This window comes from Meleagris gallopavo, chromosome 7, assembly GCF_905368555.1.
Source record: "Meleagris gallopavo chromosome 7, MGAL_WU_HG_1.1, whole genome shotgun sequence".
NCBI classification, from domain to species: Eukaryota; Metazoa; Chordata; class Aves; order Galliformes; family Phasianidae; genus Meleagris; species Meleagris gallopavo.
This window is the reverse complement of record NC_139410.1, coordinates 26,124,787-26,152,423: the sequence shown is the minus strand read 5'-3', so window position 1 is coordinate 26,152,423 and position 27,637 is coordinate 26,124,787. Positions and strand designations below refer to the sequence as shown.

The window sequence follows — 27,637 nt, the reverse complement described above, 5'->3', positions numbered from 1 at the left end:
TAATAATTGATTCAGAAGAGATTTGGAGGACAGAATTTGCATAAAAGCCATAATGAGAGCAAATCCTCCAAGGCCAGACTGAACAGCTAAGTCCCTGAATAACTTACATCTTCTAAACTAATTTGGTTATATATGCAATGCGAAGGTGTGGGGGCTGGAACTCCATGTGATTGGAATTCATTACAAATAATTCATCTCTGGAAAGCCTGGCCTCTGAGTGCATTAAAACGATATCAGCCCCCGAATGTGTGCTGAGACCCTGCCTCCTGGAAGATGACAGTGAGATTTCTGTCTTGCTTGGCTTTTATAAAGCATTTCAGAGGAGCAGGACACTGCTCTGAAGCCAAGGCATGCCATCAGCAGGCTACATCAGGGCTGAGGTTTTGGCTGGACATTTGGATTTGCCAAAAACCTGAGCATGGGGATTGTGTCAGATATTTATCCCTTCCTTTCCAGCATGGAGCTGCTTTTCTGGATTATAGATCATAGGATTTGAATGAAATCCTGCATCGTCTTGGAATCTGAGAATTTAGGGGAAGGGACATTCCCATACAGGTTTGGGACCATGCTGTAGGCTATTTAGGCAATGTAAATCTGTGGGCAGTGAAAATAAGGGTTCCAGTTCATTAAAGGAAGACAGCCAGAAGTGCCACTGCCATGTTTCACATTCTCTTGCCTAAATATCATTCTGAGAAAAGCCCTAAAAGTATCTCGCCATGACTCCATGTAGTAATTCCTGTGCTAGAGAGCTCAGCTTAGCAGGTAACATAGTGCCACACTCTTGGTACCACAAAATTTGAACAGAGGTTTGGATTTGGGGTATATTGACCACTTGATTGCCTTCTGGCCAAAGGTTTCCATATGATAACCAGTGCTGTGCAGTGCCAAGAAGATGCTGCAGCATAATATATTGTTCTCTCCAAGCAGTCTGAAACTTGGACCCAGCAGTGTAGAATGCTATATGCTTCTCCTCCTGGATTTATAATTAAGCTGTATGTCTGTGTTATGTGGCAAGGTTTGGCCTTAGAGCCAGCACCGGGGTCTTGAAAGTGTAAAAACAAAGCTTTAGGGGAAATGTCTTGTGGCTGACTGTCAGGAAAGACATTGGTTTGTTGGTGTGATGATTATATGGCTTGCATTTTGTCTGCTGTAGACCCAAATCCTGAGATCACTTCAGATCAAAGGGGAAATCAGATTTTCTTTTTTTAAATTTTATCTTCTTAGTGTTTTCCCAAAAAGATCAGCATCTCCAGACTGTGCAATATCAGAGTGCCAGCATTAGAGTGACACTGGCTGGTCATGGTGGTAGGAGCTGTGGCTCTACTACTTTGCAAATGTGCAAGAGGCAACTTGAAGAAAAGCTGCTGTGTTTCCACAGCTTAAGGCATAAGTCTGTGGTCTCAATTACCAAATCTCAAGACAGACAGAGGCCTTACAGCCAGTGGGCTATTTGCAGTAAGAGTGATGCTGGATGTACTGCACTTACATCACTGATCTGCATGTCAGCAGCATGTCTGGCATCTTGGATTTACAGCAGCCATGCAGAGGACTACATCACATGTTGAGCAACAACAGAAGTGCCAGAACCACCAAAATACCTCTGCTTGGGCAGTCCCACAGTGCCCAGTGCAGGGGCAGTCTTCCAGGACCACTGTTGGAGTCTTCTGGATAACGTGAAAGTGTACCACCAGGGAAATAAATGTGTGCAAGCATTTGTTGCCAAATCTGACCTTTGGATAAATAGAGGACTTCAGACTCCCAGGCACCTTTTCACAAGTGCTAAATTCATTTCCCAGACAAACCCTCACAAAACCCCTCATGTCTTTTTATTATGTGTAGCTAGTCAAAGAAAGATGTAGAGCCCTTTGAGGAGGGCATCTGGAAGCTGCTGGGGATAGACTCAATGTGTGGTCAGGTTCACACCACTCACAGGACCGAGTGTCAGCAGAACAGGTATTTATTAATGCCCACCAGTTTTGGCCACATCCCAGCAGCGCAGTGTATTTTGCTCTGTTACACAGGCTTTTATTGTTGATTCAGCTCTATCTAATGGGGGCTTTTTCTATGAGATTCCAGTTCTTAAGGGCCTCCTTCAAAGGTGAAGATTTGTTTGGGTTGCAGGAGCCTGCAGCTGGTGACCGTGCTGTAAACGTAGCAGCATATTGAGTTAAACTGATTTCTCCTCTGCAAAGAGTGAACTGGATAATTTAGATAGATCTGGGTAACAGAAATGTTACAACGAAGTGACCTGTGCTGTGAGATCTTGATTGTTTTGTTCCTGACATAAAACCCTCTGTGATGCTGGCGTGGATGTGGAAGGAGCTGGGGAGCACCCAGCAGTGAGCACAGAGCTTCAGCTTGTGCTTTGCCTCAGGAGAGCCTGCACGCCTTGCTCCTACCCTGCTGCTGGCCTCTGGGCTGGTGTAAAACCCTGGGGTTATGCAGGGAAGCGTGAGGTGATGATGGGCGGAGAGGGCATGGAGGGGCACAGGGATGAAGGACCAAGGCCTTGCTGCCCTGTGCCAGCCCATCACAGCCGCACTGCCAAGCTGTCGTGCTTTGTAATGTTTTTATTTATTTCCTTTATTCTCCCAGTGCTTTTTTGGAATACTTTAGCTTTCACTTCTTTTCACTGTTCTTCTCCTCTCTGGTCTCCATTCTAATAAAATCATAACAGCGCCAATGACAAAAGATCCTGAATGGAAGAATTAATGCTTTTTCAGGAGGTTCCTTTTTTAGCCTTTTTTAAAGGCATCTCTTTTCTTTAAAATGAAAGATGAAGCATTTTCTTTTATCCTTAAACTTTACTGTCACGTTTTATTAAGTCAAAATGATAGTTACAGTCAGAGGAAAGCAGGATATGGATTCCTGGTACAGCCATTTTTAAAGTGTGCTTTGTTTTAAAGCCTTGAAGATTGATTGAAGGTATTTTTCTTTTAGACGTGGAGCTTTAGTCAAAGGGGGCCTGATCTGAGTTACCCTCTGTAAATCAGGATTAGCTCCTATGAAATCAATGGAGTTGCAATGATACAGTGCAGGATGAGTTGGAATAGGCTCGTGCCCCAGGAGGGATGGCAGGGGATGCCCCAAATGCTGTGCTAGAGCAAGGGGTGAAGTCCCTACTAAGCTGCCACAAAAGGTACCAGGGGAGAAATGGGATATCTGTGCTCAAAGAGATGCTGGGGCTACCATTTCAGCCCAAGCAATGCCCCCAAGAGTAGCAGCTCTTGTCCCATCCAGTGCCACTGTGCCAGAGGCACGTGAGCCTAAGGAGCCTGATGGAGGAGATGAGAGGATGGTGGCAGGAGTCATGATCTATGAAATGCCTCTCTGTGGAGTCCAAATGTGCTGACCTTTGTGGCAAAGGGCCGAAAGGATTCTCTGTATGTGGTAGGAGAAGGCAGAGAAGGGCCCCAACATGGCTTGGGGCTGCCAGGCTCTCAGTGGGGAGATGGCAGAAAGGCTTGGGCACACAATTTATTGGACATTTTCATTAGTATTTTTTTTTGAATGTATCTGCATTTTGGAGGGAGGCAGTAGCTAAGGTAGTAAAGATAAATCAAAGATGAGCAAATAAAGAATTGAAGTGATGTGTCCTGCCTGGGATTTGAGTTTAACCAGGGATTTCAGCTCTTGTCTCTCATCTGTACTGAAACCTTGACAGCTGATTTCTCAGACCTTAAGCCATTTTGAGCAGAGAGACTTTAATAAGAGCAGCTCTTTTTATAATATTTAAACTGTATCTAAAGGGCTTAGGGCTAGGACAAGTTCCAGCAGGGAGGCTGGGATGTGGTTGGGATGTGGCTGTACAGGGCTGATCCTGAGCACCTCCCCACCATCCCTCTCAGTGAACATCTGCAGCTGGGACAAAATGGAGGCTCGAGTCCGGCCATCCCCAGCAGAATTCAAGCATTTACACTTCTAGTCAGCTGCCAGACCCTCACAGTTAACTACCAGAGAGTTCTCTTGGCCTACAGCTGCTCTCCATGGGCACACAGCACTTGTTTGTCTGGGAGTATGGCGTTTTTTGGAAATAAAAGTGCAGCAGCTGGAAATAGCAACGACTTAGGTAGGGACTCTCTTAAAATATTGGAAAGAAAATGACCAAGGCAGGTTGGGAAGGGATGGATTGGAGGAGTAACTGCTTGTGATGCTATCCACTATCTGAGCTGGTGCTCTGAGCTCTGGTTTCTTTTGCCTTTGACCAAGCTGGTATTTACCTGCTGATTCGTTGATCACAGACACCAGTCCAGGACTGAACATAGCACAGATTTCATTTAATAGATTTGGTGGTTGCAATTGGATGAAAGAGATAGCTGACATAGGGTAGGATATGGGTTTTTTATATTGTTTCTTTCTTATCTTTCTTTGGTCGTATATTTCCACTTCATATCAACTTTTGATTTTCAAGCACACTTTGGATTTCCTTGTGACAACAAGGAAAAAGGAGATGGAACTTTACCCTAAATACTGGTTACAGCTTTCTAAGGAACGCTGAAGTCTCTTGGACTGTGGTAAAATCTCCCAGGGAAAGTGGCAGAAATCCAGCTACTTGGCACATTTTACGACTAGTCCAGACAAAACACTAGTAAATGTACTCTGCTTTGGCACAGAATAATCTGTGGGATGTTATGAAGCTCTCTTGTATGAAACTTATTGTTTCATGACTCTGTTGAGTGTGAACCTTGGATTTACTCATCTGCTGCTTCTGGACCACACGGGGCCTTAGAGGAGTATTGGAGGGCTGTGGAAGAGCTCTGCTTTGTGTCCTCAAGCACTCTTATCTAATTTGTAAGATTTTTTGTTCACCTGACTTGAGGTCATTTTTTTGGATGGTTAGCACATGAAAGCAGCCATATTGACTCAGATAAAGTCTGCCTAGCCTAGTACCTTATTTCTGGGCTTAGATAATCACAGCTGGACTGGGAGGAGTACAGCATGCATAAAGTGAGATTTCTGTGCCTGTCTCTTCCAGTTCCCAGCAAGGATCTCTGACATGAAATCCTTTTGCTTCTTTTGCATTTCTCACAACAGCCATCTCCTATCAAAGGGAAATTTGGCTTTGTCTCTGCTGGAACTTTCTGTGGATCTGAGAGCTATACAAATGCATCTCCCTGGGGTCCACAGCTGTGTGCTGTATTTAATTTCTGGATCTATACTGAAAAAAAATTGTCATTTAAACCAATGGCTGAAAATATAATCTGGTGCTCCATCATCAGTAACTTCCATTATAGTGTGACTTGAGTAACTTCTCCATCATCTGAGATGCCACAGTGCCCATTTATGTATGCCTTGCAGTATGCTTGTGCTTAATGACTGAACACTCTTCTGGCTTTGGCTTTGAATGATTTCAGGTCTCTGACTTCTGCCGGTCCTGTTTTTAATGTAACATCATATATGCTGTGTTAAAAAACAAACAAACAAAAAAAGATCTGGAGCTCTATAGTGAAACACTAGAAATTCCACTGGAGAAACGGAAGGGGATTTTATACAGCCTTACATAAAATCTGTACATAGGGTGAAAAAAAATGGTGTGAAATGCTGTAATCTCTCACTCTTGCCAGTAAGGAAAGTAAGGAAACCAAATCTCTGTAATGTCCCCAGCTTCTGAATGCCAACGTTATTTTCAGTCAGTGGTACATTGCGACTGCTGAGGACATGCATAATGGATGCACTTCTATATGCCTGTGTTTAAAATCACAGAGAATACACTTAAGAATAAAACAGGATCCATCTTTCAAACCTGCTGTCTCCCACTGCTGCTGTGCAGTCTGTTGTTGCTCCCATGATGCCCAAAGACTTTCAGGAACTTCTCCCAGCTCCTTGATGTCACAGCATGGTCCCATGTGTTGGAGTTTGGCCTTGCCATGAGCCTGCCATTGCTTATCAGTGTCTTATGTTATTGGACTCCAGTCTGAGTGCTTCAGCTCACTGGAGGGGGTGGGGGAATGCTAACAAAACCAGAGAGGCACTGGGCACTGCAGGAGCTGACTGTTGTGTTACCTTTAGGAATCACGGCACCCACTGGAATTGAAAATCTCATTATATGTGAATTAAATCAGAATCAGCTTTATCAGTAGATAAGATTCAATGATAGAAGGCTTCATTTGTTTGAAAACATGTGTTTGCATTAATTGAACAGAGTTACGTAGGAAGAAAACAATGTGCACAACGGGAAGATTAAATTTGGCAATGCAGATTTTCTTAAGCTGCTTCAGCATCTTGGGGAGTGGTGGCAGGAGCTAATTAATCCTCCATCCCCTGCCTCAGGCCTGGTAGCCCCAGGGAGCATAAAGAGCTGTACCTGTTGTGCTCCTGTTGTTACCAACTGCTCAGGTAGGAGAGGCAGGGCTTGCCCTTCTACCTGAGAGAAGAGCTCCTCCTCCTCAGCTGTGCCTTAGCTCATGTGGCTGTGGCATCCTGTGGTAACACAGGCAATTGACTCATTTCTCACCCTTCTCCCCATTAAGCTCTTTTAATTTTTATGTTACGCCTTAATTAGCACTTTCCTGGCAACACCTTTAAATTGGCTTTTCTTGTTTCAAGACATCTAAAACAGCAGTGGTAAAATGTGTAAACCTCCTGTTAGAACAGTATTAATTGCACATGTTGGCCTACCCAGAGCGATCTCTTGAGTGCAACACAATATTTAAATACTCCTCCTGTGAAGTGAAAGAGTGAGGAGTCCACGCTGGGGCACATTTACACCTGGAGCACTGGTGATGTCTTGTTGTCAGTGTTGCCCACTGCGCAGTGGGTACTGTATAAGGGCATGTGCCCCAAAGCTACACAGAGATATCTAGAAAGCTGTGCGCTACATCTCCCTTTGAAGCTAGAAGCTCAAATATAGTCGTAAATTGGGTCGTTTGTTTTTTAAATGCTGTTTTGTGGGTTATTTTCATGTGTACTTACCACAAGCGGGGTTGGGATGAAAGGGGAATTCCATCCTCCCCCTACTTGTGCTACAAACTTTGGATAAACATTAATCTTTCTGAAAGTGGAATTATTTGTATTTCAGGTATCCTCCCTGGGCCCACCTTGGAAGCTAGATCTGCAACTGCCCTTCAGTCATGGTTGTTTCAAGATTAAAGGCCATTTCCCTGTCATTGCCAAGCCTTTTTCTTCTTGCTTTTCATCTCTCAGCATCACAGAATGTACCTGAATACTCTGAAGCTGAACATCAGCAGTGTGTCAGGAAAGAACACCCCACAATTGCTTTTGAAGGTAAGAGCTTCTGTTTCTGTTTCAAGTTCCAGTAGGATGATTCATTTTGAAGTCCTTCCTGGTGTTGTTATGGAGAAGGGTTTAGTCTGTGTTGTTTTTCTTACACCTGCTATCCACAGGTCAGTGCAAGTGGCCCGGTGAATTGCATTCACTTTGAAGCTCTGCAGGGTTTTCCCTCTGAGGTTTCATAGCAGTCACTTTGGGCATTCTGGGACTACTGGTCTAAGAACCTCTCCTTCCAGTTCTGCTACAGTCTCCCTGAGATCTTGTGCTACATTGAAACTGTGTTTCATGTGTTTATATACCTCTTACAGCTGGCTGGAACTACAGAGGTAATAAGTGAAAAGCGATAGAGAGTTTGGACATAACTGAATGCAGGAGAAGTAAACTGCTTTAAAATTGCACCACATGGCTGCCATCTTGTTTGTTGACTTTTTGGGGAATGTATCTATTACCTCAGCCAGTAGTTTTTCTGTCTTTCACTTAGACACTTAGCTTGACAAGATGCAAGAAGAGGCATTTGTGGAAGGCCCGTCCTTGGACACTTGGAAGGCTGGGTTGAATGGGCTCTGAGCACCTGATCAAGCTGTAGATGTTTCTGTTTATTGCAGAGGAGTTGGACCAGATAGCCTTTAAGGGTCCACTGCAACTGAAAAGATTCTATGGTTCTACAGTACTGAGATTTATTACTTCAGCATCCTGCCATGCCACACAAAAATGTGGCCAATCTTTTTACTGTTCCTTTGAAAGACTGGGTTACCCTTGTTCTTATCCAGATGGATTTTCCATGAGTGCATATGTACCCCTGTGCTACTGTCTGTCTGCATACCTACATGGCACTTAGCCCACGATGCTGCTGTTGCTGCTGTTTCTGCATTCACCGCAGCCTTAAGCTCACCACCAGCTTCTGAATCTCCTTGCTAAAAGTGGTTTCTTCCTAAATGTTGAAGTATTGATCTGGGTTCCCATTTAAGGCCCTGCCATGCATCTCTTGTTACATTCTTGCTAAAGGCAATTAAGTACGTTGCAATGTGTCTCTGGTTAGGTTCTTTGCTAAAGGTAATTTAGCGGTGGTTTCGTGACCTTTGAGATAGGGTTTCCAGGAAGAAAGTAGTCAAAGGCTTCTTTGCTGACTTTTCTGGGTTCTTCTAGAGAGTCTTACCCTTCTTTAGAGAGGAGGAAATGACTGTCTCTTCATTTGGAAAGTGCGAGAGGTTTCTTGTCTGTTTCCCATTATCTGTGTTTTAAAAGTTTAAATGGATTAAAGTAAATTAGCAAAATCTTTAAGCCTACATGATATGGCACTGACTCTAACCTTGCTCAAGTAGAATGGGTAAATACACCTTTATTTTAATTGCCAAGTTAGTCTGGCTGTCAGTTTAACTGGGGACGGTAAAGGAGAAATCCTTGCAGCTAAAAACATGTTGGAACTCAGTTGGATATTTAAATAGATCATACAATAATGAAGATGTTTTAGATACAGAAAGAAGGAAAAGTGTTCTCTTCCTGTTAGCCAGGAGCACCAAACTTTGAGTCTACTGAGGGTATGTCTGTGGGATCCAGCACTCAGACAAACTATTCTGCAGGGAACATGGGAGCCCTGATTCTTGATTTTGAGGATAGGTGGGCATTTTTGGCAGTCAACATGAGTACTTCTCTGCAGGAATGATGGCTACACTTGAGATCTGCCAATTTGCTTTGTTTTAATCAGGCATGAATTTTGAAGTTTGCACTGCAAAGTGAGATGGGGACTGGGAAAAGGCTGTGAGCTGAATGATTTTTCCTAGCTGACCACATAGAGGCTGTGAGGGTAGGCCAGGCATTTGTGCTGCTGTGTTGTCCTGGGTGTTTGTGCAGCACCAAGCTACTGTAATGCTGCTCCGGTTTCCCTGGGGCTCAACATATGGTTTCACCAGCAGTAATAACATACCCAGTTTGGAATTTTCATAATTAGATTGTTCTACTCTGTGCTTATAGGAAATCCTGTTGAAGTTTGATTTCTCTTGTTAGATCAATAACGAAATGATCTTTTACTTCCCAGGAGTCTGTTGATGGTGTCTTATTATCTGTTTGTGAATCGGTAGCTACATGAAGGATCTTGCATGCTTGTTTGTTTTTCAGTGAGCTGAGAAATTAGTAAAACAAGTCATATATATTCTTAGTGTGTCCTTTTATATTTATTGGTGCATGCACACATGCATACAAGTCCTCCTTAACTAAGCAGTACATCATCACAGCTCAGCTCCACTATAGGCCACTCTGGGAAGTCTAAAACCAGAGAAAATGTTTCGTGTTTCTTTCAGTTATGATTTTTTTTTTTTTTTCCAGTCTTTGTGTGTATCTTTCAAGAAGAGATGCTGCATTTGCAACTGGGCTATGCCCTTGCCATACCAACAAGTTTCTCAACAGTATCATTATTATACAGCTGCCTCTTAGACAGAAAACTATGTTATTCATTAAATTGTTATTCATTAAAGACATTTGGAGCTCCTTTGTAACATGCCCCTTGGGAAAGCCAGGAACACTGTCTGCCATGGCAGTGCTGTATAAGATCTGTTATTTCAAGAGGCCAGAGCCATGACTGACGTGTGCTTATATGTCTGTAATGGATGGAGAGTTTGGTTTCAGCTTGTTTACCAAGGAAGTGCTCAAAAGTCTGCAAACTCATCTGTGTTATATGAATCACTTGGATGTTCACAGCTTAACTGGAAAGTTGCAGACAGGTTTTCACTTGCAGTTTCTCTCATTATTTCTTTCTCTTTAGTTTTATCCATTAGATCACTGTGCCCAGGAGAACTGTGGTAGACTTTCCATGTCCTTCTCTATTCTGTCTGGCAGCGCTTTCTGCCCTGGGTCATGGCAGTTTGTATAAGCTGAAACTACATCATTTGTGTTCCTCTGCTTTAATAACTGCAGCTTTTCTTTGTCCCCAGAAGATCTTATGCTGAAGCACAGGAGAGAGGTAGACCTGGTTGAGTAGCTTATATCCCAAATCTTCTCAGAACAGCAAATCTCAGCTTTGCAGACTGTATCATCATGGCTGGTGTGAGTTCTGGGCATACAGCATCCGACCGTTGTCTGGTCCTCAGTGTCTGCTAAATGCAGGCAAGTTACTCTGTCTGTGGCCCCAGATTTTTAAAGTGAATTAGTATGAGAGCGTTTAAATCTAGGATTTTACTTCAGACTAATTATTGCCTTTTATCAGATGAATGTGATTTGGGTTGCTTGAATGTAGCTTGCTATATATTTTCTCAATATTTTCTTTCTTTGAACAACATTTTATTGAAATGTGGCCAGTCTCAAATTCTGAGATCTGTGGGGAGCAGTTAAGTATTTGCTTGTTGCATTGAAAGCAAAAGCTGTTTAAAGCTTGTGGGCTGAAGGATAATAAGAAATGATTTATTTCTTTTGAAGGTTCCTGACATTTTACTGAACGCCCCCACCATTTTTCATTTGGCCACTAATACGTTGTTCCCTTTACCGTACACTGATGGGGAAAAAAAGCACATTAGCATCCGTCAGCTCCACAAGTCAGCTCGGAGAGCCCCCTAGGAAATTCTGATAAAGATTTACACTTTTCTTGAACAAGTGAGATTTTGAAAATCCAACCCAAATCTTTAGTTAACAATGGTTGGGATTGTGGGAAGTGTGAGAGGTATACCAGGCTAAACATTAAAGAGAAGGCAAAATACATTATGGGAGAACTGACTTCTAGCTCATAGCCCTGCCGCCCTTGAATCTCCACACGAGGAATCCAAATGTAACAGACGATGGAGTGTTAACTCGTGACTGGTAGCATCCTGTGCATAAAATTGAGATGCTGCGGAATATTTGACCTTCCGAGCAGTTTGGTTTAGATTTTGTTTCCATTAAGGAAGCCTTGTGGTGATTTCCTTTTTAATCTTGAAAAATGAAGCTATGGCAAATGAAGCTGATATTTTCTTTCTTAGGGTTGATATAGAATTTGTTTGAAAATTATGACTAATAAAGCCATAAATATACAGTGGTTAGGGAATTAATTTGCTCTCAGGCCGAACTTCCAAAAATTACACCTAACAGCTGTCAATATATTTTTCATTCTGTAAGAATAATTATAACAGTAATAATACTAGTTCTTTGACATTTCCCCATTAGTGATGTCCAGGTACCTCACAAACCAATGCAATGAGATTTGATTGAAGAAATGATTCATTGTGCTGTTCCTTGAGGCCTTAAGGAGGGGAGGGGTCTTGGAAGTGCCCTTCATTCACAAGATGCTTTAGACAGAGTGAATTGCTGGCAATCAGGAGAGAAAAGGAAGATGCTTCAGGAGGCAGGGTGTGCTCAGGTACACAGGTCACCAAAGGAGGATAACGTAGACCAAAGCCATGAAAATCCCTGCTCAGCAGCAGAGCAGCTTATTTATGTTTTCCAGAGGTAGCGCTGGTGCAATGGAGGCTGGCAGCAGCATGGGCTTGGTCCTTCCTCTGGCCCAGTGGCTGGCTCCTTTCAGATCCCAGATGGCAATACTTTGGTGAAAGGAAACAGTGTGAGAAGAGAAGCAAAGTGCTTTTATTCTTCAGTGCAAACAAAAACATTACAGAGACCTGATTCTCACTTTGAGTTTACTTTGCATGATTTCGTAACCGAGTAAATCTGAGCGTCAGTGGCATGGCAGTCCTCGTTTATTTAGCGTATCTGCTTCTGGTGAGTGCTAATATATCATGTTCTCCTAAAACCTTCCATTCAAGGATGTGATTATGTTTTAATAAAGTTCAGTTTAGTACTAGCACTCCCGTAGAAGTATTCTTGTTTAATCATGCAGGGCTTGCCCTGGAAAATCAAGAGTAGTCCCAGCTCGGTCAAGCACTTAATATGTGTTTACCTTGAAGTCAATGTGCTTGTGGAACTGGAACCAAGTGTGTGCTTATGTGCAGGGGAATGCTGCAGTCAAGGTGCACGAAACTGACATATCAAGGCTGTGAATATAAACCCTAGTATATAATTTTGTTTCCAGCAAGTTCTACTACCACAGGTCCAACTGATCAACTTGTTCTTCTAAGATGGCTGAATCAAGTGGTTCAGAAACCAGTGTGTTCCTCGGCTTAATATAGGAGCAACTGGATGAAAGTCTCTGTCTGTAATGCACAGCAGACTAAGCTAGAAGTTTTTCTGATCATTTCTGGCTTTGGGAGATGCAGATAAAATCCTGAAGAACTCCTGTGCTTTGGCTTAAAACTCCACTTTTTCATATATCACCCATCCTTTCATTTTACTAGCACTGGGCAATCCTGACAATGTTTTTAATGGAAGTGCTTGAGCTGCAAAATTCAGATTTGTATTTTATGTGAGGGGATTGTTCTGTTTTACAGCATATTAATAAAAGAGGTGGAGGTCACTGTCGATCTCTGGTCTTTGATAATCCTGTGCTATTATTAGCCAGCTTCCAACTTAAAAACATTGATGGTTATGAGAAGAGGTTCATTTTGAAACTCTTAAAGGATTTTGTAGCCTCAGCTCTGATTCATAGGTGTCATCAATTCATGATGGGGCCTTTATCCACAGGAAACTGTAGTCCTCATAGGTTCGACTAGCTAAACAGTACAAATTCCATGTTTGACGCAGATTTTGCTACTCAGCCTCTGGTGAGCTGGCAAAGAGGTCAGCTTCTACTTCAGGATGTTCATCAAAATCATACCCATCTTCTTCAGTGGCAGATCTGAGGACCTATGAATGAAACTCAAGGGGAGTTCAGTCATATTTTCCCTGCTTTCTTTCAGTATCCTGCGTTCTCACCATGAAAACAATTGCGTTGAATCTTGCACCATCTCTGTTGGCACAGGTGTCTGGTGCAGACATATAACTGTAAGGATAGTGGAAAAAAAAAAGTCTGCCGCCAGTTGTGGAATAGATGGTTTGAACAATGACAAAGGAGTGCTTTTTTTCCATCAGACCGTAATGGCTGTAGGAGCCAAGATGCAGCCCGCTCCTGTCTGAAAAGAGGGATTATACCGATCAGGATGTCATAGGAAGGTGCAAGTGATGCATGAGCGCTCACCTTATCGTTCTGAGCGAGGGAGATTGCGTGACAGCTGCAGGGCTTGTCTCAGTATACAATGGATCACGATACTTTAACACTCTGCGACATCCTAAGCAAACAAGAGAGCTCTGGGTGAGCTGGCAGTGGGGCTGCACATGGCCCTGATTAGTTTGATTTCACAAGGTGTGGTGGGACGCAGCACAGCGTTTGTCCTTGTCGACAGCCTGCTGAGGGAAGTTAGTTCCATCCCTTCCATGCAGTCCTGTGCTGTGCAGACTTTGGTCCTGATGACCTCAGACATGGCAACTCCCAACTCACAGCCACACATCCATATTCTCCATTCTTGCAGCACTGTGGCATCTCCTCTTTGTCTGTTGGCTTGCCATGTTTGCAGTGAGCAGCCATCCCTGGTGGGGGGGTCTCTGATACTGTACGGTAGCTGGGATTTGTGTTCTTGTGCAGCTCTGAGGAACAGGGATCATGTTGAAGGAGAAAGAGTCTCTTTCATGTTCCATGACTTCTTTCCCAATCCTCCAGCCTTGGAGTGGGGACTCACCAAGTGCTGTTTGGCTCTCCCCTGGGGTAGTTCTTGACTGAACTTCTGTCTGCCCTTCACTATGAGTGAATAGGTCAGAGGAACCCAAGTAAAAGAGAGAATGGTGCAAAACTGGCCTCTATGGAGCAGAAATGTGGAAGAACTGTAAAATGTGAAGAAGCAGGAATGTAATTCTCAGTTCTTTAAACTCCCTCCTTGGGAGACCAGCAGGGTAGCATAACAGCTCACCGTCCCTTACTGAGAGTGAGCATTAGTTCATGCTTATTATCTGTTGTTTTCTTTATTTGGGGTTGAATCCCTGCGTTCTTTTTGACAGACTGGTGTGTTTTGCCAGCTGCTCCACATTAATAATAAAAAAGTAAATAAACAAACAGTCATAATTGTATTTTTGCAAAAATCAGGTTTGGACTAAGTTCTTTTTTCTCCATATTGAAACAATTAACTACACTTGTTTTGAAGAAATGATCAAAATTTAGGGAACAAACAAATGCTTGGTATGTATTAGCAACAGTGCATCCTGCACATTGTATGCCTTACAGATAATGAAGCATGGATGGACTGGTTTAACTATTTGAAGACCTGAGACACTAAATGGTTTCATGATTTGCCCAAGACAGAGAGGACTCCAAAGTTAGCATTGTTGGGCACTTGGAGCCTTGCCTGCATCTGTAGATGACATTTCTCTCTTAGGATGGAAGCTCAGCAAGGTCAGTTCATGGAGGAAATGTATGAGAAGCATAAAATCATCTATACTTGACATAATTTTAAATGGTAACAATTTGGTTGCTATGATTACTATGATTCTTGTGGCTATGTGGACATGTGACTTGGGTCTTCAGTTCATGTTTCCCTTCCGGATGGCAAGAGCAAAGCCTTTTTTCCAACTCCTTCCTTTTCTCAGAATTTGAGAGACAGAATTCTTTTTTCCCTCTTGATACCAAGAGAGAAAAAGCCTAACTCTTTTTTCTTCTAGTCATTTCCTATCCATGTGCTCTTGGACAGCTTGGAGAGGGCAACCCTTGTGTTTCTTCAGTCTCATTGAAAGGAAAAGGTTATCTGTAGCCATCTATTATGGTGACACTCATACGGCTGGTGGGTTAGCTGATCCTTATTTCTCTCATCTTGGAAAGAATTCTGTAGGTGGCCAACACTAAAGTAATTGAGTGAGTGGGCAAGAAATGAGATAGAAATATGACTGGAAGGTGAAGGCTGGTAAAAAAGAAAGCAGGAGTAGGAGGGGTAGTTAGCTTGGGTAAGATGGCAAACTGGGTAAAACAATTGGATTTAGATACTGAGGGAAGAGAGGGGGAAACTGCTGAGTTGGGCATGGTGTAGGGTTGGCCTACTTTGTAGAATGGATATACTATGCCAGCAGCTTTCTAAGTCCTCATAACTGTGAACAGAGATCAGAGATTCAGGAAGGCAATGAAGCTAGATATTGCAGCGGTTGGGATTAGGGCATATTTAGCGTACAATTAAAGGTTTCAACAGCTCAGGTTAACAAATGAGAGAATACCAGTAATGAGGTGGAGGTGGTGATGGGAAGACAAGACAGCAGGGTGATATGCATGTATAGGAGGATTTTTGGGGTAAAGCCAGCTAGAGTTTTCTGGCCTCCTGAGTAAAGTTGAGCTCTGAGTGCTGACACATTTGTTTGCTTAGCTCTGCCTGCAGATCAAAAGATTTCTCTTTCCCCTGACAATTTTGCTGAATTGTGGGGTGTTTTTGTGTTGTGGAGGCTTTTTTTTAACATCTCAGCAGGGAATAGGAGTGAAACATTTTCAAAGACTATTGCACTAACCTGTGGTGTGACCTACAACAGAGAGCTAAAATTTAAAATGAGGTTGATGTTAAAATATGATTCATTGTTGGTCTAATGAAGATAACACTGTAAGTTGACAGTTACTTTTATGGATCCTTGGAAGCATCCACACTTGCTGTGTTTCAGAAACCACGTGGTAGCATGCGCAGTCATTAGCCATCTGATCTTTGGTTGCAGCCTTGCTTGCTTTGTTCCTTGTGGATTCTGATCAGTAACCCTTATGGAAAGGGTACTCTGATATCACTCTTAGCAGGCAACCGTCTGCATCAAATGCTCTGAATACTGAGGATAAATGATGCAGAGGATGGTCTAACATTGCAGGCCTTGGTAGGTGAACGGATTTAAAATGATAGGTTAAATTCTGACAAGAGGTCATTTCATCAGTGTATACCAAAAGGACAGCCTGTGACTTTATGTCACAAAGTGATTTACATCTGTTGGTCATTTGTTGGGATTCAGTGCTGAGAGTCCTGAGAGTCCTCCAGGCTAGTGGATGGATTGGACAAGATTTCAGTGATTGAGCACTTGCAAACTGGAGGATCTGCCAGTTGGTGAATGTTTGCCCTGTGCCAAAACCAAGCAAGCTAAAAGGAGAGATGATTGTACAGTTAGAGAATTCATCACTGTCATTTGGGCCTCTCCGTGAATACTGGCACGCACAGGAGTTAAACAAGCCATGAAGTAGTAAGCTGGATTAAGAGAACTTTTAAGAGACCATCTTGAGGCAATAAGGGAAGCACTCAATGTGTGATCGAGTTAATGCTGCACAGAAATAAGTCCATATAGCTGCAGAACAGGTATTTACTTATGCCCATTGAGTTTGGCAGGCCCTCAGTGCTCTGTGAGTGCTCCACCCCATTATATGAACCTGTACCTGCTGAATCAGCTTATTTTTCAGGGGCATTACTCAAAGCCCCCGAAAAATAAGCTGATTCAGCAAGTTGTATTTTCTGGAATGTAGTCTCTGGGTCTTCCTTTTTGTTTAAATTCCTTATCTTCCTCCCTTAAGGTCTCTTTATGATCCTTGAAGCTTTTCTGTGCGATCCTCCCCTTTTGGCAGGAGATTGGTGTTATTACATTGTAGCATAACCAGTGACTATAGCCAGCACTGATCAGAAGGAGCTATTGCAGAATAACTCCAGGTGTGGACCTTCTTAATACGTGACAACACTGTTGCTCTAAAAACAAAAAGGACTCATGCAGACATGCCTGAATTTGCTTGCAACTCTCCAGCTTTGGTGTAGATTAATGACTTCGCAGCTGGTGGTGTGGATTCACATTGGGCTGCAAGCTCTGCCCAAAACATAGGAGAAAGATATGGATGAGTAATTTAAGTTGAGCTTTTTGCTCTTGCAGCCTCACTGGTAATCAAAGATAGCACAATTAGGAACGTGGGTAGTTTGTTTATGTGGATATATCCTTATTTTGCAGGAAGAATCCTTGATCTTCTAGGCAATCATGCAGAGAATTATTCCAGAAGAGAAGTTCTTGAGTAGTAATGTGGTTAGCTGTGCTCCATGCACCTAGCAATAACTTTGCAATTCAAGGCACAAACATTTCACCTCTCTGCTCACATGGTGTGTGTTGGATGCATACAGCCTGCTGAAGAAGGGAACTGTGAGCAGCCTCCAGTGGGATGAAGAAACGACTCCAGTCCTTCAGATAAGGAAATGTCAGCTCAGTGTTTACATACTTCTTCCCAGCAAAACACACAGGATGAGGGTGAGGTGGGGAGCAGCTGGTTTTGAGGAGATGAAGACTCAAGTATTACCAGGTTTACCACGTCTTCAGAAGCTGATCCAAAACTCATCAAGCTCAGTGGAAGACTGCCAATGACTAGAAGAGCCTTTGCATCAGACCCTTAGAGCTAGCTCTCGCAATTTGGCACGCTGGCATTTGTGCAGCTGGCTAATCCCTGTTGTGCTCCTGTACTCTCAGGAACCTGTTGCACAGCAGCATGTCAGCTGGACACAGGGACCACTACCCCAAATGGCACAGGGCCTATTTTCTCTTTGTCTTAGGCATGCCTGAAAGCCTGAACACAGCTGTGTACGCCAGTGAACGTTTCCTGTGAAGCTCTGTGCTCTCTGCAGCTGGACACCTGAACCACCTTGAGCTGCTCTGGGTGGTGGTGGAGGCTATTAAACTGCTGTTTGTTGTCCTAATGTGGAGGAAGTGAGATCACGGATCTTTAACCCCTTGGAAATGATCAGAGATGAGGAGCACAAAGGAGGCCTTGATGAACACTTTGCCCCAAAGCTATGTGGTTCCTCACTTTCCGGCTCCTGCTGCCGACATGCAAAGCCAGGGCCTTGGGTTTTAATTTTTCATACTGCTTTTAAACAGATACTTTTGCAAATGTAAACATGCCCCAGCACTGAAGGTTTCTAGCCAAATTAAAGAGTCAGCACTGGAAAAATCAGCCGTCTGAAAAAGGTCAAGTACAACAAACTCTGGAGTTCATTGGGTCCATATGTGTAAACTTCAGCTAATATGGAATAGGCCCAGGGCAGCACTTACCTTGCATAACAGAGCTTGTTTCACAATGAAAGGCTACAACTGTCCCTAGGGATGCCTGTGGTCTGAGCAGTAGATTTGAATGTGCCAAATAAAAAAAGACCCGTGTCCTGGCTACATTTCCATTTCACTTTATCCCTTCCCTCTAACAGGAAGAAAGAAGGTTGGGAAGGAAAAAGTGCCATTTGGCATTAATTTTGACAACTCGCATTTAGACATTCTTAGCTGGGACCATGCTGGGTTTAATCATCTCCAACTATACGCCTATAAAAGCTTAATTTTGCTATGAGGATGCATGCCTTGAAGCCTTTAATTTAATAACCAGGAAGGGTTTCTTTATAAGTTGTACCACCTGCAGTAGTAATAGAAATCAAGACACTGCCTGTTATTTCTTGGTCTTGACTGACATTTCAGCCAACATGGAAAGATTCAAGCCACCTACTGCTTTAATTTTTTTTTTAATTATTTTTACCTGTAATTTGTCAGAGCTTGCCATTAAATAGAAGATCTGATGGGTTTGCCTCTGTGAAGTGAGGAGCTTTTGCTTAGAGCAGCAGATGAAGAAATATTCTTCCTACCGCTGCACTGTGTGTTAGCTAGTAGGAGAAAGTTGGTAGGAGAGAAGGTAAAATGACAAGAGAAATTACGACCTAAAAGCAGGATTCTTAAAAAGTATCACTGTTATACAGTAATCCTGCAGTCCCACCCCCATCAGCCAAGAAAAATGCCAGGAGATCCACATCACGTCAGCCAGCTAACCTGCCTGAAAGGTGTTATTACTGCTGGTTCTGCTGCTTGGCTCAGAAGTGTCTCAACAGCTAAAGGGCTACAAGAAAAGAAGACAGAGCCCCATTAGTTAGGAGAATGCAAGAGGTGAAACTGCAGAGCCTCCTCAGTGCCAGTACGTCACTGTGGGTCCCAGAGGAGTGTGGGAGGTGGGGATGCTTGAAGGTTAGGTAGGCTGAGTTATTCTTTAACTCATGCCTTTTCAACAAAGAGCAGATGAGGTACACGTCTTCCATGTGGCTATATGGTGGGACAGGAATGCTGGGAAGGGCTGGAAACTTCCAGCTCCTGGTGATGGGGTTTTCAGATTGTATGGGTGAAAGTCCCAGCAGGGCTCTCTCAGGTGGAGCATAGAGACAAGCCTGGTGCTCAACCCCATTTCACTAGGACTCAGGAAGGGTGAGGAAATGTGATGTTCAGGATAGAACCAGAAGTTCCATGGCAAGGTTCTGACCTGGAAAGCAATGCAGGACAAGTAGAGCAAAGAGAAGGGACTTTTACATGTGTTTTGTTAAGGTTTTGGTAACTGAAAGACTTGATTAGCTGTCATCCATCCCTAGAAAGAGAAGGGATTTAAGATTGCTCAACAAATATTCCTATGTCAGAAGTTTCAAACTGTTAGATGTCTGTAATGCTACAGAGCATGCCAAGGCACCAAAAGCTTTACAAACACCATGGTTCCTTGTCAGTATCATCATTTCAGTCCGGGGAGAGGAGAACTAACTCTTACATCAACATGTTCAAACCTGCCTGCCTTCAATGAGCCTTCTTATTTCCGGGGATATAAATTGACAAGGTGGCATGTTTGTTCAGAAATCTTTCGACCTGCTCTGGACATCACTGCTGTTGTTTGTCCTGGTTACTGGCCTGTCTCTTGATGTCCTATTGGCATGAGACCAGAAGATTTTGCCTTTCGTGTTCAAAGCTTTGAGTCTTATGGATCTTCAGCATCCAGCCCTTGAATGAGGCAGGGTTAATTGTCAGCAGGTCACAGAGGGATTCTGATATGATTTGGTCTCTTTTGTGCCCTGCTCCCTCAGATATTTGGTATTCTCCCTGTATTTAACAGCCAGAGTATAACAGTTAGGACTAAGAGAAGCCCTCAGAGTATATCTAGGTGGCTTTCAGGAGAGAGGGATAAAGTGATAGGGATCCCAGGTGTTAGCTAAAGTGAAACCTGGCACAGAACCTAAAGCCTTTCATTGGAGCAGCCAGGTCTCAAATCACTCACACTCTATCCTGGTGTTCAGTCAGGTGAGCCTACCTTCTCTTTTTGGAGAGGAGCTGCTTTCCTTTGCCTGGCAGAGAAGGCAGGGCAGTAGATGTGTCACAGCAGGCAGCCTGGTCCCTGTACACCACTTAGCCTCATCAGTGGCCGTGACTTGCCAGGTTCAGCAGAAGTAGAACAACCTGCCATTGTCTCCAGAGCCACTGCTCGTGCTCCGTCTTGGATGTGAAAATAAGTGCTGAGACAGCCCTGTGTTTATGTACATGTATTGCACATTCTTTCGAGAATGAGAATAAATAGCAACCCTTTAAATAGATTATTAATTAGCCTTCCCCTGAGAGATAACTCGGTAGGAAATCCATTAGCAGATGTCTGGGTGAACTCGCTGCTTCTAGAGCAGTCTTATTGTGTTCTGCTTTCTCCTTTTCCTTGCAGATCTGAAGCCCTGGGTGTCCAATTTCACCTATCCAGGTGTGCATGATTTTTCTCAGCTCGCCCTGGATGCCAACAGGAACCAGCTCATTGTGGGAGCAAGGTAAAGAAAATCTTTTAATTAGACCAGGGTTGATGCCCAAGCTCTTTCCTTTTGGGTTCTGACTTTGGAGGTGAGTGTGTTTCCAGCTTATGTGGCCAGTCTCCCCCTTCAAAGAGAAAGCTGTAATTTATGTAGAGGGATTTAGTCTCCTAATATAATTGCAAAGAAGAGAAAATTACTAGAATTAAAAAAGAAAAAGATGCAATCAAAATGACTGGTTAATGAAGCAGAATGCTGGCTTCTCCCTCAGTATCATTAACGTTAGGAGAGTTGTAGTGAATTATTCTGCACTATCACTCTGCCAGCAGGGAATTTGGCTTTTTTTGGTGTGTTTGCTGTAGGCAAACTCTCTATCTGTACTAGGTTCATCTACACACCTTTGCATAAACTGTAGTGAGACTTTGGCAGCATATACGATTGCTTTCTTGTCTTTTAGAATTCACTCCACAACCTGTTTGCTTCGTCTTGCTGACGTAGCCAAATCCCCACCTAATGCATTTTGGTGCAGCGTTGTTGTTCTGGCCCATTGTATATAATTAGCATATATATCCTTTTATTTTTAAACATTATCTTTATTTAGGATGCTATAAGAGAGGCGTAGAAACACAAACACGGTGCGAGCACAGGCAAGCTCTAACAAATTTAGAGCTGCATTTGTACCGGGGAAAAAGAACTATGGTTCAGTGAAATAATATACGTCAGGAGTGGCTGAATCATGAGCCCCCACAGCAACTATTCTTTATTGCATAATAAACAGATAAGACAGCCTCGAAAGAAAGGACTAAGCATGATCTAACAACAAATCAGCCCCCACCAGCAGTATAATGCTTAGAAGCAGATAGCATTATGGTGGCAGGCTGTGCTATGGGAGAAATGGAGGCAAAGACTGCTGTCAGCCCAGGCTGTTCAGCACCAGTGAGCAGGGAGGGGGAAGGGGCTGGGACAAGACAAAGGTGTGTTAGTGGAATGGCATTGCATTGGGGACAGTCATGGCCAGTGCCTTCTGCCAGGCGTTGTACAAACAGAGGCTCCTCTCTGAGGGATGCATGGTTTACATCATTCAGCAGGACAGCAGGTGTCCCATTGCTGTTGCTGACATGCCTCGCCCCTGCTAAATCCTTGGCACATAGCCTGGAGGGAGGCTCTGTCTCCACAAGGGTTTGTATGAGAGTGGCTAGACGTGAGGCTACAGCATCATTATAAGCAGGAGAATGACAGTAAATTTGGTTTCCTGCTGGAAGTACTATATAGTGCAATATATTACTTCAGGCAGAAGCGGTGACAAGTATTTATAGAATTTGCTTGGAGAAGTCAGTTTTCACTCGGTGCGACCAAGCCTGACTAGGAGACTGAAAGTTTTGATGGAGCCACATGGTTCTGTTGAACAATTATTGATAGAATTAATCATAGAATCATTTGAATTGGAAGGCCATCTGATCCAAGTCCTGTGCAATGAGCAGAGACCCCTATAGCTCCATCAGGTGCTCAGAGCCCCATCCAGCCTGCCCTTGGATGTCCCCAAGAACAGGGCATCTACCACCTCTCTAGGCAACCTGTGCCAGTGCCTCACCACCCTCATTGTAAAAATCTTCTTCCTTATATCTAGTCTAAACCTCCCCTCTTTTAGTTTGAAACCATTTCTCATTGTCATATCACAACAAACCCTGATAAAGAGCCTGTCTCCTTTCATATAGCCCCCCTTCCACATGCAGTTTCCCAGGGTGTGTTTTTGGGCTGGATACAGACATGGTGTGAGGAAGGTGGAAAGCCCTGATTCCTTTCCCTCCTTGCCATTTCATTCCCATTCTACATGGGGCAATGGGGAGAGATGCACAAATGTGGGGTGCAGACGGAGTCTTTGTCCTGCACAGCACCGTGGGTCCTCAGGGTCAGTGGAGCTCCCAGAGCTGTGCCAGAGAAGTGGGAATGGGAAGTCGTGGCTTTTTTGTTCCCTCCCTGATAAATCCCCACCTTGTTCTGGACTATTTTTAGGGGTGATTTTTTTTCAGTCATTAGTTGCTCGTGCACCATCTGCCTGAATTTGCAAATGAAACAATACCTCAAAGAGATAGGAGCTGTCTCTATCCATCTCTACAGGGTGTAATTTATGAAACCTAAATTTAAATGTTAACCATGTTTAAATGTGCTGCCGCAGATCATATAAGTAGTAACACCAGCTATTCTGGGGTTGTGGAAGGAGTTTGGGATCAGAGCAGAGTTTATAAGTGCTCCCACTTCTCAATTTCCTGGTTAACATCATTCTCTTAGACGATGGCATTATAAATTATTTCAGACCAGTTCTTTCTGTCTCTATTTAAAAGCCGTATGACCTCACCACATCATATCTTCGCTTAGTTCATCCTGCGGTTCAAAGCCTTGTGGAAAATGTTTCCTAGAAGAAAAGAAGATCCCGGGGCTCACCGGGATTTTGGTTTCAGGAATTGGACACAGCGTGACCAAAACTGTAAGAGGTATTGAGGGCACGCTGTGTAGACAGGAAGCTGGAATAACACGAGCCTCAGATTTTTAAGCTTTATCCTTATCTAAGAGCCCTCCCCGAGTGAGTGGTGGTGTCTGAGCACTAACCAGAGGAGTCTGATAACTCCACTGCACCAAGCACCTGCCAAGTCAAAATCCCAGAAACAAAAGAATTAGTTTCAAAAGCCCACCATGGTTCCTAAGCAACGTATTTACTTGTCACATCATTTGTAAAATCCAAACACTTGCAAGTGAGGATGTGAATGGTTTAGAGCACTGTAAATCTCACACTGCCTGTATTAGGAGCCGCATTTCACTAAGTATAAAAACACACGTTTCAAAAATTCATAACCTTCATTTTGACTCATGTTTTTTTTTGTTTTGTTTGTTTTTTTTGTTTAAAACACAGCATGAGTATTCTAATGTACTCTTTTTCTTCTGTGAATGAGTGACTGTTTTGAAATATTTGCTGCTTATTTCAGCTCTTGAGCTCACGTGATTACTATTTGAACCTATTTTAATGAGAGGAAAAACAATTTTCTAGACCTCATTATTACTGAGAAAAAACTTGAAAATATGATCTGAACAGCTCAAAAAAGCAAGACACATAAATCCTTCTCCTCTCCCCCATCCCAATAAAAAAACTGATGGTTTTTGGAGCCTGAATCCTGCTTTTTCTGTGTGAGCTATCTGCACTGCCACTTTGTCCAATTGTCCTGCTTTTTTTTGCTAAACACTTTCTTCTTTTCATCAGGAGTAAGCCTCGAATTTTTCAGACCTGAGAGACCTTCCAAGTCAAAGCCAATAAAGGAGCTGAAATGGAAACTGATTGCAGCCTTGACTATGTAGAAACTTCCATTCCTCCCTAATGGCGCAATCAGGAATGCTTATTGTCTTTACTTTCAATCTTTTTCCCATTATTAGATTTCAAATTTAACTCAGCTGTACAGCATTCCTAGCGAGTAGTTTGCTTTTATTAACAGAAGGTCTACTTGCTCTACCAAAACATCTGAAATCAGAGATTAATGGTGAGGAAATGGGTGGCAGTTTCTCTCAGATTAGTGTCATGTAATGAGCAATAGTTTTGAATTATAGACACAAGTTGTATATGCCGCCACGGCAGAGGAGGCACAGAAGAGATTATTTTGGTACCAGAACAAAGGCTGGGAGACTGGGACACTGCTCTCTTGTCATCAGTACAGCTGGTGAATGGACTGGGAAGAACAGCCTAAATGAGCTGTGATATAAAAAATGATTTAACAAAGGAGATAGCTGAATTTCCTAACTCGATGGGCAAGTGAAAGAGACCTGTGTTAAAAAAATGGTGACGTGAAAAATACAACTGTTTGAACTGAGGGTGTCTCTGTGCTACATCTGAAGGTCAGATCTAAATGCTGTTAGTAGACATGGAGAGTAACAACCTGCCTGGGCAGCAGAATGGCTGTGAACCCTCCACCTGTGCTGGCAGGGATGCTGGAGGTGATGGTGGTGGAGCAGGAGGAAGCCTTCATCCCAATCCTGCAGCATGTCCCAGCTCAGTGCTCCAGCGCACTCTGTTGCCTTTATCCCCCTGTTCTTCTCTGCCATGTCCATATTAGAGGCAGGCCCCACAGTCATGACTTCATATGAATTTTAGAGAATTGTAGAACTGTTAAGGCTGGAAAAAACCCTAAGATCATCCAGTTCAACCATGCACCCACCACCAGTATTGCTCACTAACCCATGTCCCTAAGTTACATATTTCCATGGTTCTTTAATACATTCAGGGACAGAGACTCCATCACCTCCCTGGGCAGCCTGTGCCAGCATCCAAGCAGTGCTCTGCTCTCTCACCTGTGCCGTAGGCAGAGTGTTCTAACCCAACACTTGTTACTGGCTGGGCAGATAGAAGAGCCAATCACCAGATGTTGATATGAAAGACCCTGCTTGGAGTCAAGCCAAAAAACTGTTCTTCACAAAAACTCCCTGGCGAGGAGTACACAAAAGGTTTAAAGGAGGATGGTTGAGATACCATGTGACAATCTGGTACAACAGCGGGCTGAAGGAAAACAGCTTGGACAACAGGAGGACAGTACCCAAACAAATGGCTATACAGAGAGTGGTTGGGAAACCCTGAAGGGAACATTTGACTTCTCCCAGAAGGAAGCTGTGGGGGTGTCAGCTCGGGGCAGCAGCCTGCTGGGGCTGTGGATGTGTGATGCATGGCAATGAGAGGCAACCGTTTGCAGCCTGTGGAGGTGTTGCTGTAGAAATCCAGCCAGAAAGCACTGTGACCAGAAGTCCATATAGTTCGGCCTGCCAAGAGGACTGTCAGCTCCACCAGGAAATGGGAAGGGATCATCTCGCATGGCAGTTGCACAGGAAACTGAAGCACAGGGGCCCTTGTCACAAATGGCCATCACCATGAAGGGCCTGGAGGTAGAGGGTAAACACTGAGAGGGTAGAGTGAGCAAACACTGTCTAGGGACTCAGAACTGTCAGGTGAAATGCACATCATTCTGGCCTGCCAGACTTTTCTGCTCTGGAGGTAGAGCTACCAAGCTGCTTGTGATGCAAATCTGGATGCTTTGGCGTAGGGTGATTTTTGTACTTGATTTAGAGCTGAACTGAATATGCCTGTTAACGGCAAGTAGATAGTAGCAAGAAAGCAGACGTGGGTAGTTTGGGGAGCACAAAAGGTGCTATGTGAAATTAAGAAGCTTGCTACAGATCAGGTCAAAAGATTTTCCTCTAGAAAAGCGGAGCAGGTATTGAAGGATCACTTTTGTCTTCGAGCAGGCTGCCTTAGCTGGAGCAAAGCCTGGGTGCACTCCTTCCTAGCTTCTTGCTCTTGACTTCATGAGCACAAAAGCTTCTCTGCATCATACAGGCTTAGGAGCTGAAGACTGAAGGGAGGGACTGATGTCCAGAAAAAGTTGCTTCAAGTTGCAGCTTGCAGAAATATGGTAAAATGTAAATATAATCTTGGATCCCCAACCAGCAGGTTTTGCATCCTGAGTTTATTGAAACTCTCTGGCATGTGATAGATTAGTCCATCAGACACTAGGTTTCATGCAGATTTCTGGCTGAACGCAGGCTCCTTCCTGCCTACTTGGCAGAAAGCTCAAGAGCACTGCAGTAAAACCCTCAAAACCTGTGTTGCTCAGAAAATATCACTCTTACCCTTGGGCACCTTCAATCCTGTCCTGATCTGGGCTGCCACCAACCCTGAAGAGAACAAGTCTTGGCAGATGGTGCTGCCTGGGCAAAAAGCATTCTGCAAACAAGGAAGTTCAGTGGCAAACTTTGGGGCAGAGTGGATTTGAAGCTTTAGAGAATCAGTATCGGGTCTAAATTTAATTAAATACAGCACTTTCTATTGCCAAATGATCAGGACCTTGTAATGTTGAGACACGTGGATTTGTAGTAAATCTGAAAGGTGTGCTTTGCTGCACCCAGCACAACTACTGCAGAAAGACTGTGCTTTTTGAAGGTACCAGCCAAAGTCAGCACAATGTTAAAGGTCTCTGCACTATTCTGCACGGCTAGCATGGGCATGGCCAAAGTTTTCTTATTAACTCACAAAAAATCTGTGGCAAAGGTGGAGTTTGCTCCCTTTGCTGTTGTGTTTCTGCCTGGTAGTAGCAAGTACCTGGCACTTGTCCTTAGCCTTGCATCCCCAGGGAAGGCATAAGTCTTTCACAATGCTTGTGAAAGCCTGTGAGTTCTGCACACCTGTATGGGGACAGTGTGACTTCAGCTCACTCTGAAGTCTCATATAACATGAAGAGAATAACTTGCAAACAAATTAACATGGGTCACAATCACATGAGCATAACCAAAAGTAAATAGAACCCTGGCTTGTCCTGATACCTACCATGTATGACATGCCATTCCTCACTGACTACAGTTTGACTGAATGCTTTTCTAAGATGAAGTGGCTGAGATGAGTTACTGCCATGTTGATGGCTCACATTAGTGTCACGCCAGCTTTACCCCCTTCTAAGTCACGTTTGGCTGAGAAATTACCTTGCTGGTTGAGGTATTAATGAGGACGTGAGCCAGCAAAGAGCATGATAATGTTTTTGATTATATCCAGATTGTAGCAGGGTAGCTGAAAGGGATGATGTGAAGAAACCGGAAAAAAACAGCAAATATCATCCTTTCTCACTGTGATTCTTCCAATCAGACAAAAAGCTGCATCCTTGTGGGGAGGGAGAGGGGGGGAAATGGAGGGAGAATCACTCTCTGAAAATAACAAAAACTTCCAAAGGAACATTGATATTTTTTAAAGAAATTGCCTGACCTGCGTGAGAAAGAATACAGTGAAGGTGAGAAACTTGTGATTAGACATTACAGCTAGTTAAATCCATAATTGGAGGTGCACAGTTTCTTTACGCAGGGAACAAAAATGTGATCTAAAATGCAGGAGATTTTCCTCTCTGATATCATGCCAGCTCAGCCCTTGTGTCAGTGTGAAGGGGTGAAGCCCC

At 43.5% G+C, this 27,637-nt stretch overlaps 1 protein-coding gene across 5 annotated transcripts in view; it reads left to right on the top strand.

Annotated features, from left to right (window-relative positions):
- Positions 1-27,637, top strand: part of SEMA5B (semaphorin 5B) — a 251,596-nt gene that overhangs the window by 114,728 nt on the left and 109,231 nt on the right. For all 5 annotated transcript variants that reach the window (XM_085228315.1, XM_085228316.1, XM_085228314.1 and 2 more), the window contains 2 exons: positions 7,019-7,224; positions 20,588-20,687. In XM_085228315.1, the coding sequence (XP_085084441.1) occupies positions 7,071-7,224; positions 20,588-20,687 (254 nt within the window). In that variant the 5' untranslated portion in view covers positions 7,019-7,070. The remainder of the gene's footprint in view (positions 1-7,018; positions 7,225-20,587; positions 20,688-27,637) is intronic.